At 39.4% G+C, this 14,140-nt stretch overlaps 1 protein-coding gene across 3 annotated transcripts in view; it reads right to left on the bottom strand.

Moving 5' to 3' along the window:
• Positions 1-14,140, bottom strand: part of WASF3 (WASP family member 3) — a 65,504-nt gene that overhangs the window by 18,148 nt on the left and 33,216 nt on the right. For 2 of the 3 annotated variants that reach the window (XM_005482504.4, XM_005482505.4), the window contains exon 3: positions 4,963-5,105. In XM_005482504.4, coding sequence (XP_005482561.2) covers positions 4,963-5,095 — 133 coding nt within the window. In that variant the 5' untranslated portion in view covers positions 5,096-5,105. Of the gene's footprint in view, positions 1-4,962; positions 5,106-5,212; positions 5,373-14,140 lie in introns of those variants that run through there. The other variant, XM_074535266.1, reaches the window with a different exon arrangement.

Genomic DNA, 14,140 nt, shown 5'->3' with positions numbered 1-14,140 from the left:
CCAGAACTGGACACCATACTCAAAGTGTGGCATCACCAGTGCCTAGTACAGCTTTGCAGCCTCAGGCCCTTCCCTGAAAGTGCTACAGTGGACAGAAGGTGCCACATGATAAAGCAAATCCCTCCCTGATGCACAGATCATTGTGCATGGCCATTCCTCTCCCAGTCCTCCCACAGGACTTGGCATAGTCATCCACAGTTTGACTCTCTTTGTGCCCCACTCCACAACTCTCATCCACTCCAGATCAGTGGTTCCGGATCCCCAGTTTAATAGCTGGCCTGCCCCAGAACTTCCCCTAAAAATTTCAGATTCCACCCAAACTCATTGCTCCCACCCACTGAACTGATGGTCTGCCTACCCAGATGCTGATATTTCATTTAAGATGTCTCCCTCTGCAATTTCTGCAGCCCAACCTCCTCAAGAAATCCTTGAAGAAAGAAAAGTCCTGCCTCCTGCACTTAACCATGCTTTTCAAACAAAAACAAACTTTAAAACCCTACTTCTGAACTAAGTTCATCTTGATATGACCAGCATCAAGAACAGTCTGAAGAGCAGAAATGGAAGGGGGCAAAGTAAAACTATCTAATTAGTTGAAAGAATATGGAATATGAATTAACCACCTAAATGACAGGGACTTCCAAAGCAGCCATTATTGACATTTTAAGTTGGTCCAATAACCAACCTTAAGACTTCACAAAGAAAAGTAAAAATACTTTTTAGTATTTTTTATCTTTTTAGAATCTTTTAGTATTTAGTATTTTAGTATCTTTTTAGAAAAGAAAATTTCAGTTAAGATCCCATTCTGTGAACATCTGGAGATGATAACTCAGTATAAAAAAACAGCCACACAGGAAGTCAACAGGACCATCTGGCCTCTTCTTGGTCACTTACCTGGGAGGGGAGAGGAAACAAGTAGACCAAAACATTATCTGAAAACACTGTGAATCACAAGAAAAAAAAGTGATTGCCACTGAATGAAGGACTTTACCAGTAACAGTTTTCATTACTGTGTATAAGATCAGCCAACAACTAACCCAAAATGTTAAGACATGTCAGTGTATGCAAGCTCTGCTTAATATATATATGTGGAAGGTGGATAAGAAAGATATGCTATCTACCTGCTCCTAATCTCCTCTCCCTCCAAAACAGAAGTCACACACAACCACAGAACAGCTGAAGTTCACAATCATCTGCTCCAACTCCCAGCTCCGAGCACAATGAGACAGGACTCTGACCAGCTGGGTTTTGAACACTTGCAAAGATGGAGGCTCCACAACTCCTCCGGGCCACCCATGCCAGTGCTCAACTGCCTGCACACTAAAAGTGTTCTCTAAGTGTTCCCAGCATCTAGTTGAAATTTACTTATAATCCCCACTTGATTTAGTTGCTCCAAATGAAGATGTTATTCCCAGCTATGGAAAAAATAAGCTTTTCAACTCTTCAGTTAAATAAAGCAATTATTACATTCTTCAGCCACCAGTATTCAGAGCTCAATCAATTTTAACATGTTAGTTTATGTTAATATATTGAAATCAACCTGCTGAGAGAGGACTGCCACATCCTAGGATTAAACATATTACCCCTAGAGAAGTCAAGGAGATGGATATTGGCAGTTATCTTTCAGAAGGCAAAGTGGGAGCATACTTCTTTTAATACTTAATTTTTTTTCAACACTTGCTAGCCCAGAACATGTGAAAGACAGATTGTCAATCTCCTGTCTGTGAAAACAGTGACATTGCAAAGCAGTATTGGACATGCTGTTGTGATTAACATGATGCAGTAAGTTCTAGAAATAAAATAATATTTCATGTGTTTTCTACATTGCCATTGTTTAAATTAGATCTTCAATAAAACAGAAACAAACTGGAAAAAAGCACGTGTCTTTCAATTTGAGACCTGACTCTGGCACTGTAAGACAGTAATTTAAAAACAATTTAAATTAATGTATAAGTTGGCCCCATGTTGGCCCCACATGTGGCCAACTTATACGTTAATTTAAAAATCCCTCTAAGAAATTATGCAGTCTTTCCTAGTGACGTTCATTCCAACTACAGAAGACAGTGATTCTACCCACCCATTTGAAACTGCATTAACTAGAAACATTAGAATCATACTTTACCCTCCTCTTTTTTTAAAGGTGCAAAAGTGGTAGGCTGTTACTGACTAAGTCTTGATTCCCATCTCCTTTTTCACAATACCTCCAGCATGATACTTAATGGCAAAAAAAGCAACCTTTCCAACCCAGCCTGGTTCAGCAGTACTACAGAGAGATGTAGTGTGCTCAGGCCTGCATGAAAATTAGTCAAACTGAGTCAGTGGCCAATCTACCCAAGAAAACACTAGGAGGCAAGTTGGTGAATGCTGTTCTCTGCATGAAAAAAATGTCTTCCAAGTCTCCAAAGATTACACTTCCTCCATGCTACTCAGAGGTACAGGCTGCAATAGCTCCCTGTCCTTCCCCTCCAGAAGATTCTCTCTTCCCAAGTGGAGGTGAATCCCCCAGACAAGATCCTGCCTTACATAAAAGTGCACAGTTTCACAGAGAATGCTGCTCACTCTGCCTGTGCTCTGAGCCAGCTGGCTGGAAATGAACCCTAATCTGAAAACATAATAGAGAAAAGGCTCTCCTGAGAGCACATTCCCTTTGGATAGGAACTCGTTCATGTCTCCCAAAAAGAGCAGAGGCAGAAGCACGCCAAGTTTGTATGCAACAGCACAGACCTGCCAGTTTTCAAAATCCACACTGAACTCACAGTGCAACATTAAAAAACCAGTGTGACTGCAAGATAGACCTGAACTTGCTTGCTCTATGCCTCAAGCTGTGAGAACACCAACCAGCCCTGATGCAGTCAGCAGGACATACTACTTCAGCTCCAGCACAGCATTTTTCTGTGATCATTTCCTTGCTCCCAGTTGGCTCAAAAGACAGGCAAAGCAAATGCTGTCTGCAGAAAAACGCTCTGCAAACGTGACATATTTCAGACTGTGCACGAGAATGGTGGTACATTTCCCTTGTTAAATACCACATATTCATCTGTTAAGACTAAGGACACATCATTTATTTGCACAGATCTTTAACTTGACACTACCAGAACTTTAGGGGCTGTCTACAAAGACTTCAGATGAAATTCGCTAAGGGAAAACTGCCGGATATGAATATAAGTAGTCAGTTCCTCAGCAACAATCATAAGAGGATCTAAATACATTGTATAACAGATTAGCCCCAAGACCAAATCTGGATAAATGAAAGCTGTACACATTCCGAGCAAGTCAGACAAGTAAAAAGTGCATTATCCACACTTGGACAATCATAGCACAGCACCAAAATGAGGTCTTATCATTCAAAATGAGGTCTCCTTCAGTACAATTAGAATATTACCTAGTCTCACCTTTCTGAAACTTAAGGATGGCACTACTAAGCAACTGTCTGAGAAAACAGAAGATGAAACTCAATGACAATGAAAACTCAAAGTAACTCTAAATAACATTAGACACTAAATCGTCAGCAGCTGTTCAAGAAAGATCAGAGGATCTGAAGCTTATCTGAAAATAATAATTCAACACTTAGCAACAATCAAAATTCTACAAATTCCTAGGGCAATAATAAAACAGAAGTCTGTTTTGAATATGGTCTGAAGTCCTCAACACTCCACCTTAAAAAAACCACAACATACCCTAACTTACATCTCCAAAGCAAAAATAACAGTGATCAGAAATACAAAATGGTTTCTGTTCAAAAGGATCACTTATAGATCAGGACACTTCAACCTGGAAAAGATATCACCAGGAGAAGAGGATAAAGACTTAAAATCACAAATCATGATGGAAATGCACAAGATGAAAGCACCTTTCATTATCTTTCATCACACTAGAATGAGAAGGCATCAAAAAAAAGAAACAGGTCAACTTTCATTGTGAGACATTGTGCCAAAAGTCATTGGTGAAGAAGAAGGTGCAATCCCTATTTCAACAGATCTAAGCAATACCACAGATGATAGTTTTACAAATGCTCATTACATAGGATGATTCAGATGGACCTCCAGCTCAGAAAAATCCCTAAATCCCTGACTACTGCAAAGAGGAAATGCTGTGTCTCTTGTCCTCTTTCTCTAAGCAAAGGCTTTTTCCTATCATCATGAACTGAACACCAGTGGGCCCCATAGTCTGAGCTCCATACAGACTCTCAGTTTGAAAACCACGTCCATTTACAAAGAGAAGCAACTGATGAAGCAGTAATTTCTTTTCTAGGAGCAGCGTTATCAGCACAAACAACAGCTGCTGATTGTTAAAGACTGTCTGAAAAACATCTCTTATCCCTTTCATCAAAAATATTGTTCATCTTGCAAACACTCCAGTCATGCTCCTAGAATTGCTAGTGGCGGTGTCACCTGACAGGTGTGGTGTGTAGGCTACTCAGTACAGAGCTGATGTTGGCCTGCCTCAACAGCAGCCTGCTCAGCAAATGGCATCCTTTCAATGTGCCTAATTTCATTCATATGAATTGAGCACACATATATATAAAAGAGAAGGCTTAAGAAATACTAGCACACTACGAAAAACTAAAATTTCAGTCAAATGTGTCATTTGATGCCAAGAGGCAGAAGAGTTTGCTGTCTCAATCCTGTAGAACTCAAGTGCTGGTCTTGTTTCTCTCACCTTAGAAAATTTTCTCGTCCTCTATGCTCCGGTCTTTTGGTTGGGGTTTTTCTTGGTAGTGGTTTTTTTTTTCCTGCTTGTTTGGTTTTTTGTTAATTTGTTTTCTGGAGTGGGGTTTGGGGGTGGAGGGAGGGTTGGGGTTTTTAATACACTTCAAAATATAGAAGAGAATATAATTATTATTATAGCATATTATTACAATACATAAATGGTACTGTCCCATACCATACTTATGCAATTCAAAACAATCCATCTCAAAGCTTTTCATCATGAATCAAACACTTGCAGGAAGTTACAGATACTTACTTAAGCTGCTTAGCTGGCGTATGATAGCAGCAAGGGTGCTATTTGTTACACATTCCAGTTCACTTGTAATTCCCTCTGGCAGAGCTCCTCGGCAGAGATGCCGTGGTTCAATGTTCCTTTTCACCAAAGGCATGGCTCACAATCTGGAATTTACAAACAAATACATATGACATTTACAAAAATGAAATTAAGAGCTCTGAATCAGTGTAGCACACATTCAGGCTTTTTTTCTCTCCAAAAAGTATTTTACCTTTCTTCTTTACAAGCCTTGCTTCAGCCTTCCCACTGCAAGATACTGTACAATTCCTACCAGGGCACCGGAGCTGTCCACTCCTTGCCAGAATATGACAGGAGCGTGCAGAGCAGCAGAGAGTAAAGGCAATACAGGCAATGTAGGCTTTTTGCCTCAGATTTGGTGTAAGATTTACTGTATGCACAGACTTGTGCTGCAGTTCCAGAATCACAGGACTTGAGTGCACATTTGCATTTAGAAAAAACTGGCAGTCCCCATAGGAGTGGCAGGAAAGGTCACTGTCTGGAGCAGGCTGGCATCCTGTCTTGGCAAGCTGGCCACCAACAGACCGAGCAAGCACCACAGCCCCCAGTGATGTCAGACACCAACCTACCCCAGCCCCGACAGGTTCCAGCAAAAATGATAAATTCATCTGGCACATAAGGGCAAGTGCCTCTCAGAATTAGCCTGCACGAGGAAGAAGATGGTTTTCCACAGGGGGAGCTATATGGCATTCTGAATGGGATAAGGGCATTCACTGGACAGCTTCTGGGAACATGCCAGACGCAGGAAGACATTTCTCTGAGAAAACAAAGGCTGTCAGAACTGGTTTTCTTGGAGAAATGAAATAAAAGAGGATGGCGTCTTGGTTCCAGCCCAGACCAAGGGAAGGGTCCAGCACATTGTGTTATTTGATACCATCTCACGACATTGCCAGAGCAGGGAAAAGGGATTCCTCTCTCATTTCCAAGAAGCAGTGCATTCCTCTACAGTCAGGAACAACCTGGCTTCTGTCAAGTCAGGCTCTGCATTTTTTGAGCATTTTTGCACGTGAGTCATTCTCTCTTTTTATATGCTTATTAATATTGTTGCTGCTAGTTTGTTTTCCTATCTCATTGCTGTTTCCAGTAAATTGTTCTTATCTCAAGCTGTGATCTTTGCCTTTTGTGCATCCAGTTCTCCTCTCTGGCCACCCTGGGAGCTGAGGGGCAGAAGAGGGGGAAAAGGGGAGCAAGTGGGTGAGTGTGGTTTGGAAAGTCTCAGGGGGAGAACTAAAGTGTGGAGTACCATTCCTAAACCACAACAGATGGGGAAAACAAACACAAAAAGAGATCTGAAAGCATCACAAAAGGGCACAACGGCATAGAAAACACTGTCCCGCAGAGAGCAGCTTTGAGAGCAAGGATGCCCAAGTGAGACAGAATTCACCCAAGAGGGAAGCGATATAAAACAAAAACATCTAAAGCAGTTTTCTTTAAAACTATAGTTAATTCAATGCCCATGCACAACTCATGAATAATATTCTGTTTAAAACCATGTGGCACAGAAATTTTCTGGAACAAGAAGTTACATTATTACCAAGGACATAGTTCATTTGGGAAAGACTTAGCTGAAAATTTCTTTTTTACTGTACTAAAGCAATTAAAATAGCCTTTCAATTTCTCTAATTAAAATCACATTAGTAAATTAAAAAATCCTTTTGCCTTTCAAGTGTTGCACAGTAATTTTTGTAATTACTTCCGCCTGAAAATTTAAAATATTTTATTCTCGAGAACATTTCTAAAAGCTTAAAAGCCTTAATGAACAAAAAGAAACTATTTAACTGTAAGACTATTTCATAACAAGTCAGGAAGGAACAAACTCATGACTCCTAAGCAGCAGTCTTGAATTATATTGTACGCCTTTCTTAATGAGACAATTTGAATATGGCAGAATTTAAGGTTAGCTGAGTTTGCTAAATTTTACACAGCACATCAGAGGTAACAGAGGAACAATTCCTGTATTTGATAAAAAACCCTTCCTGTTTCTGTTATATGTTTTTGTATCCCTCTACAAACATATATATTTCAAAATACTACTTCATACCCATTGCAGACATTTTTCTGAACTTGATCAAAAATAAGTCAAAACTGGAAATTCACTATTACTGAAGAGCAACATCTAGCACCAACACTCTGCAAACAGGCTAGAGCACTGGAGCTACAAAATAGGAATAATTATGAGGAATTCTTCCACTCTAATGTAAATGCTAGAGTGAAAATGCATTTCATATAAACATAATTTGTAAGAAATAAATCAAAAGGAGCACAAATTAGTGCTAAATTAATTATATGATGAGGCCTGGTTTTCCCATGGCTTTCTGTCCAGCACTCTCAGAGCTGCCCCCTGCCCTTGCCTTTTGCAGCTCACCCACCTCCCTCACGAGCCCACACAGCACTCTGGCCCCGCTGGAAGCTGGCTGAGCACTGCCCAGCTAATCGTCTCTACCTCTTGAAACACCTACCACACTGAGTACAATCAGAATGCCTTCCACCAGGAGCTCTTATTTAAGTCTCTTCTCCACATAATGTTCCTTTTTGCCTGTAAAAGCTAATTTGAAGAAAACATGCAACTGCAGTTTGAGCTTTTTGTTTTCTTGTCACTTACTGCTGAAATGGTCCAGTGTGTTCAAGAGCTACAAGGGGAGTGACAGACCAACACAAGAACTCCCATTTCTCTAAAGAGCAGGCTAAAGCACACACCAGGGCTGAGGGTAGGGGAAAATAAACAACTTTCATATTTGAATGCATGATTTAAATTATTATGTAGCAATCTCATTTCAGTTTGAAGTTTAATTTCAAAAGATAAACTGAACACCAATGAGTAAATATATGCAACAAATTAAGCAATCCACTACCTGCTCTTAATCAGAGGCAAAAAAAAAGAACTCTGCAACTGCAATAAATTTCTTCTAATTTAAACCCTTTACCTAAACACTACAGACCCATTTAGATATTAACCCATTACTAAGTAAAAAGCTTGTGTCACTACTACTAAAGCACAACCACCTTTTTCTTCACCACACACAACTCAGATGAACTTAATCCTTTTTAAAGAAAATGCACGAGAAGTGAGGCTAAATTCATTTCAAAATCTATGTAGCAAGAAGTTAGACGAGGAATCAAGACAAAACAGGCCTCTGAATTACAGGGTCTTCCTTCACAAGACACAACCAGGCTGAAGGGAATGTGTTACCAGGAGCAGAAACCAAGAATTTGCAAAGGCAGTTCCATTGCCTTCCACATTCATCTTCCACCTGTTTTGAGTCACACTCAGTCCCAGGTTCTTTCTAGACAAGAAATACACTGTGATGTCACTATATTAAATACACTGGCATTTAGAAACCACATTTAATTTTGCAGTAGAGAGGTTTAATAACTTCCCTTCTGCCAGGGTTTAAACCCTAGCCAAGAGGCAAGCCTCCCAGAGAGTTGCTCTCTGTCCCCCACCAGCTGGATTAGGGAGAGAATCAAGAGAGTAAAAGACAGAAAACTCATAGGTTGAGATAAAAACAGTTTAATAGGGAAAGCAAAAGCTGCCTACGCAAGAAAAGCACACCAAGGAATTAATTCACTGCTTCCCACAGGCAGGCAGGTGTTCAGCCATCTCCAGAAGGGCTCCATCACACATAATGGTGATGTGGGAAGTCAAAGCACTGCACCATCACTCCAGACATTCCCCCTTCTTCTCCTCACTTTATACCCTGAGCATGATGTCACATGGTCTGGAATACTTCCATGGTCATTTTGGGTTGCCTGTCCCAGCTGTGTCTCGTCCCAAATCTCCCAAGCACCCCAGTATTCTCCTTGACAATGTCAAAGTACAATAAGCAAAATAGGCTGTGGCTCTGTGTAAGCCCTGCTCAGCAATAGCACCTCTAATCTATGAACCCTGGGTTGAGCACAAATCTGAAACACAGCCCCCTACTAGCCCCTGTGAAAAAAAATAACTCTACCCCAGCAAAAAACAGAACACCTTTCATCCACAAATAACTGAAAAATCTAATGCAAATAAATTAATATTTTCAAAAATTATGTCAGTGGAGTAGATTGGCCCCAATACTAAACTGGTAATTTTTTTTACTCATTTTACCCCAGGTAAGTACACAAAGAAACCAAAGACTTCTAATTTGGATAAAGGGGTTCACCTCCACTGTAAGGCCACGTACACCTGACAGCTGCCTTTAAGCCACCAGCTGCATCAAGCAGAAGAGAGGAAGACTCTAGAAAGATGCTCTATTGCATATGTACAACTGGCTGAAGTGGAAATGTATGACACATTAGTGTCAGACCAGAAAAACCAGAGGAGTCAAAAGGGGAGAGAGGAAAACTAAGAGGGTGAGATGTCACTTAACATCTCACTAAACCCATGCGTGCCTCACTGGACACGGATCAGATTCGACATCTGGCTGGACTGAACTCTGACTGCAGTACAAACGGACACCGCTCTCCAAACCCTGCAGGCATCAGCAACTCGATTTCCACACCCATTCTGAAAGGACAGGACATCAAAAGCTTCAATTAGCTTAGATCAACCCTTTAAAATTCAGATTTTGCATGCTTCCTCCGTATTCTCACCTCCCCTCCCATAAAAACTTGCCCTTTGTCTTAAAATTAAAAAGCACTTATCCCAGTATCCATTGCTGTAGAGGCAAGCGTGCTATGGAAAGACTTAATCAAAGCATTTTTGCTTTTCTTTGCATGATTCCCCCGCAGCCACGGAAGTACCACTCCAGGTCACCTCAGACTGCCTTCCCCTGGACAGCAGCTGCTAAATTGCTTGCAAGAAGTCTGACACTGCTTTGGCAAGCCAGATTCTTAAAAAATCATGTAGAGAGCAGATGTACAGTAACAAACTTGAAAGATGACAAACACCATGTGCAATCTTTCCAAACAACAGCAGAGCACAGCTATTACAAGAGACAAGATGAATTTTTCAAATATTTGAGCTACTGGCAAAAACTCGAAGTACCAGCTGTTCCCCAAACTTGCCTTTTGTCCTTTCACATTCCCCAAAAGGCACTGCAATTTACATGAGTGCTAAGAATGATGTACCTGAATTCCACAGTTCTTTAATTTCTTTACATATTCACTAAGGCCACAAAACAAATTCCAATTCATTAAACAGCCTCCCTACTTGTGAATGTTTACTTATTACATTTTCTCAAAGACACTGTTCAATCCCTTTCTTAAACTCTTCAGAGATTTCTTCTTATATCCTCTAGTAAAACATGACAAAACTGAACATTTTACATGAAAAAGAGCTTACTATACATCAATTCTAAATTCTCCCTGAATATAGCCTATTCTTTTCAGAGAGCTTTGGAGCTTTCCATTGATCAATCTCCCAGCTCTCTATACATACCATCATTCTCTTTCTATGGAGAAGAAAAATGAGACAGACTGAATACACAGCTTGCCATGAGTAATGTACCAGATGGAATTCCATTCAGAATTAAGCACCTAAATTTGTATGACTACATATATATGAGCTCAGCAGAAGCCCAGAGAGCAACCAAATCCCTGCATCTCCTGACAGATACAAGAATGACACAGTGTACTCAAACACCTCATGTGTAAGCTCTGATAGGCACTCACCTGAATTTCAGTGTCTGAATCTACAACTGCATTTCACCTCATCAAAACCAGAGAAACACTGTTGGATTGTTCACATCAAGCCACACAATAAAGTTACACCACCTCCTAATCACAGTCTCCATGTCTAGGGCATTTCAACATCTAAAACCTTTACAGACAGTTAAGTTTTCCCATATCTGATGTCCTAACGGTCAATTCAACACACAATTTCCATCTCTAAACAACACCCAATTTGGTAATACTGCCCATTTTCCTGTTCAAGTTTGTAATTCTACATTGCCTGCCATCACCCACCTTCAAGATTCATGTATGTGCTAAAGTGGAATAGAAGAGAAAGCAAAGGTGAAAGACCCCAAGCACCAGCTTTCGAGATGCTCTCCCATGCCCATATTTTTCCCCCCCATGGAAGTGCCATTATCACAGATCTCCATGTCCTGCAAAGGCTCTTCATCCTTCATGAGATGAAAGAAAATGGCTACATGGAGAATAAACACTGCTATTCCTCCTATCCTAAAGGAAGGAAAGGAATAAATATGCCTTAAATGCATGCTCCTTTCTGGTTTTTCCCTTAGTGACCGAGAACCTGATGTTTGTGAACCTTTCCTACTTGTCATCTCTGAATGTCATTTACTACCTGAAGAGTAATGACAAGTTAAAAACAAACCATAACTAGCATATATTCTGGAAATTATTGAATTCAAGATTCATCTAATGTCATTCTTCTGTACAGTTAAAAATGTTGTACTTTTTTTTCCTTTTTTTTTAAACTGGCTTCATTCTAACAAGAATGTGAATCCACACTTTGCATACTGCAAAACAATACAGAATATTTAGCCACCAGTCATCATCTCACAGTGCTCTCTAATACCTTTATCAAAAGGCGTCCAAACAAGACTAATTTTAATAGTCTCTTCTAGCTATTCGAATTCTATCAAGTATGCAATTCCTCTCTCAGCCACATTACTATGTAATTAGTGTCAAACAAAATATTGTTTTACTAAACCACAATCATGCTTGAAGCACCAAGTACTTTACTTTTATTACAGCTAACCCAATCTATGGGACATTGTATTTTTTAGTTAATATACATACTTTTTCACATTTCACATAATTTTCAATGCAACTCTCTTGATTTTGATAGGAGTTTGGAGATGCAAGGGCAGACTTCTGATATAACTATATACGCACAATATCTAACAGAATTCTATTTCCTAAGGATAATTAAAAATCAAGAGCATTTCTTATCCACAACAATCCACATCTTTCAAAAATAAAGTGAAATGCCTAGAAAATGTCCTCCTCACTAAAAGTTAATATATAGCCAATTCTATCACCATTGTTTCCACAGATCTTCCCCAATTGCCAGGTCTGAGTGAAAGGGATGAGAGTCAAGGCTGGAATGAAAGCAGGTATTTCCTCTCAGTATCAGACCACCATGTCTCATCTTCCTCTCGCATCATACCAATCTTAAGTACTAGCAATGATGAAAAGGGCACAGGAATTCCTAAAGCTATTTTGTTTCCTTAATAGAGCTCTTCAATGTCTGTTGCAATGAGCTGTTTCTGAAGGTTCACCAACTTGGACGGTTGTTTTGTTTTGTTTTCTTTATTTGGCAGAGTTTTTATCTGTGCTGAGATCTTCAGGGCAGATTTTATGGTCCAGTGATATTATGAAGGAAATCAAGGCATTAAGTAATGACAAGAGAAAGGACAGCAGGAGAAGGGATGGTAATTAGTTTTGCTTATCTGCAATCTAAAATTGTATGGATGTACATTTTCCTAGTCATCCCTTCATATCTCCAAAAGACTTGTAAGAAGCACAACAATAGCTACCTCTATTAACAGAGTGGGCCTGGAACACAAAAGTTTGCAGAACCGCTAAAAGGTGAATGTATTAATTCAGGAATTTCCATTAATTAAAAAGTTGGGAGAGAAAAAAGTGAACAAATCTTCACAGTAGTGAACATTTATGGTACTTTACATTCTGTTCTCAATATTTCAGATTGACTATAAACATGCATAGAAAAGATAACATTCACAAATGCAGGAAAAGAGGCCCTGAGGATGATTCACCCTAAAATTAAGTAGCTGTTCTTTCCTTGACACTATAGGCTGTAATATAAAAGGCTTTAAAATAGTACCAACAACTATGATGTCAGAAATTGACTTATTTTCTCTACAGCTTTCAGGATGAGTACTTTGGGGTCTTCTTCCCTTTGTTCTACAGCCCCATGTCTGCATTACCTGCCCACTGTAGCTCAAGATGATCTCTGGGCACCTGCCATTCTTTGATAGTGTCAAAATTCTCATCAACTTATGCTTAAATACTTGTGTCTACAGTTTACTGCCAAGTAAGAGTCCCCCAGTGAAGAAAAGAAGACTGAGGGACCACTTCAAAGTTATTGCATTAACTTTTTCCTCTCAATAGAACTGTAATATTTCAAAGCCACAATCCCAAGAATAATTTTTCCCATTCACAGTACTTTTCACAGCAGTTTCTAAGAAAATAAAAAGCTTATCATCAGGAAGTACAGACAGATTATGATGAAGTTTCATCTCCTGCTCAAAAATAAGGGATCACACATATCTCAACCAATTAAATGGCTTCATCATTATTCAAGGAAGAAATAAAGGTATTTCTCACTCTCTGCTAATGAAGCCACTTAGCTAAAGGTTAACACTGGTTTATCTCAATTTCCAAGTAGGCAACTTTTCAAACCCAACTGCAACATACCTATACAGGAAAAAAGAATGTCTCTCCTGTACCAAGTTCTCACTGTTCAAATTAATAGACTTTGTCATTTATACTCACAGCATTTTTTCCACTGTCCAATACGCAAAACTCTTTGCCAGTAAATTGCATTAGATTTTTAAACTCCTGTTACTTACATCTTTATACTTTTTAAACGTGTCTTATCACTTTCATAAAAATACAGGAAAAGCATATACATGGTATATATGTCATGCTGAAGTATTTTTTTTAAACACTAATATTTACTTAATTCCATCACCCCATTTCTTCACAGAATAAGCTTTCCCCAGAACATCTATGCATATCCCTTAACTAGTTTTACACTCTCTTATTTTCTCATGATTATCTTTACCCTGAAAATGGAGATCTGAAACCTGATATCTTGGATTGTGTCACTTTCTTCTGATTATCTTCTCCCTTTAGAACCGCTTACGGGCACTGCAGTAGTAGTTTCAGACTTTAAGCACCCAATTTTCAAATAACCTTCCTGAATCTGATTTCAAATTTCCATTCCTTAAAATTCCCTTCTTTGAAGGAAGCACAAAACTATGCAAGAAATACACTGTGGTACCACTGAACCTTTGTGTTAAGCTTTGAAATCCAATTTCTCCTTTACTAACACGTTTAAGTCTTCCTTGACACCCAGTGTTACTCAAATATCTATTCAGAAACAGATTTGCTTACCTGAAATCTAACAGGAGTTCAAAGAGTGCACAATACAATAGCTCGCTGCACTGAATCCAATCACACTGCCACCATCAGATCCACCCACCCTTTT

Source organism: Zonotrichia albicollis, chromosome 2, assembly GCF_047830755.1.
Source record: "Zonotrichia albicollis isolate bZonAlb1 chromosome 2, bZonAlb1.hap1, whole genome shotgun sequence".
In the NCBI taxonomy this organism is placed as follows: Eukaryota; Metazoa; Chordata; class Aves; order Passeriformes; family Passerellidae; genus Zonotrichia; species Zonotrichia albicollis.
This window is presented reverse-complemented; position numbering and strand designations above follow the sequence as displayed.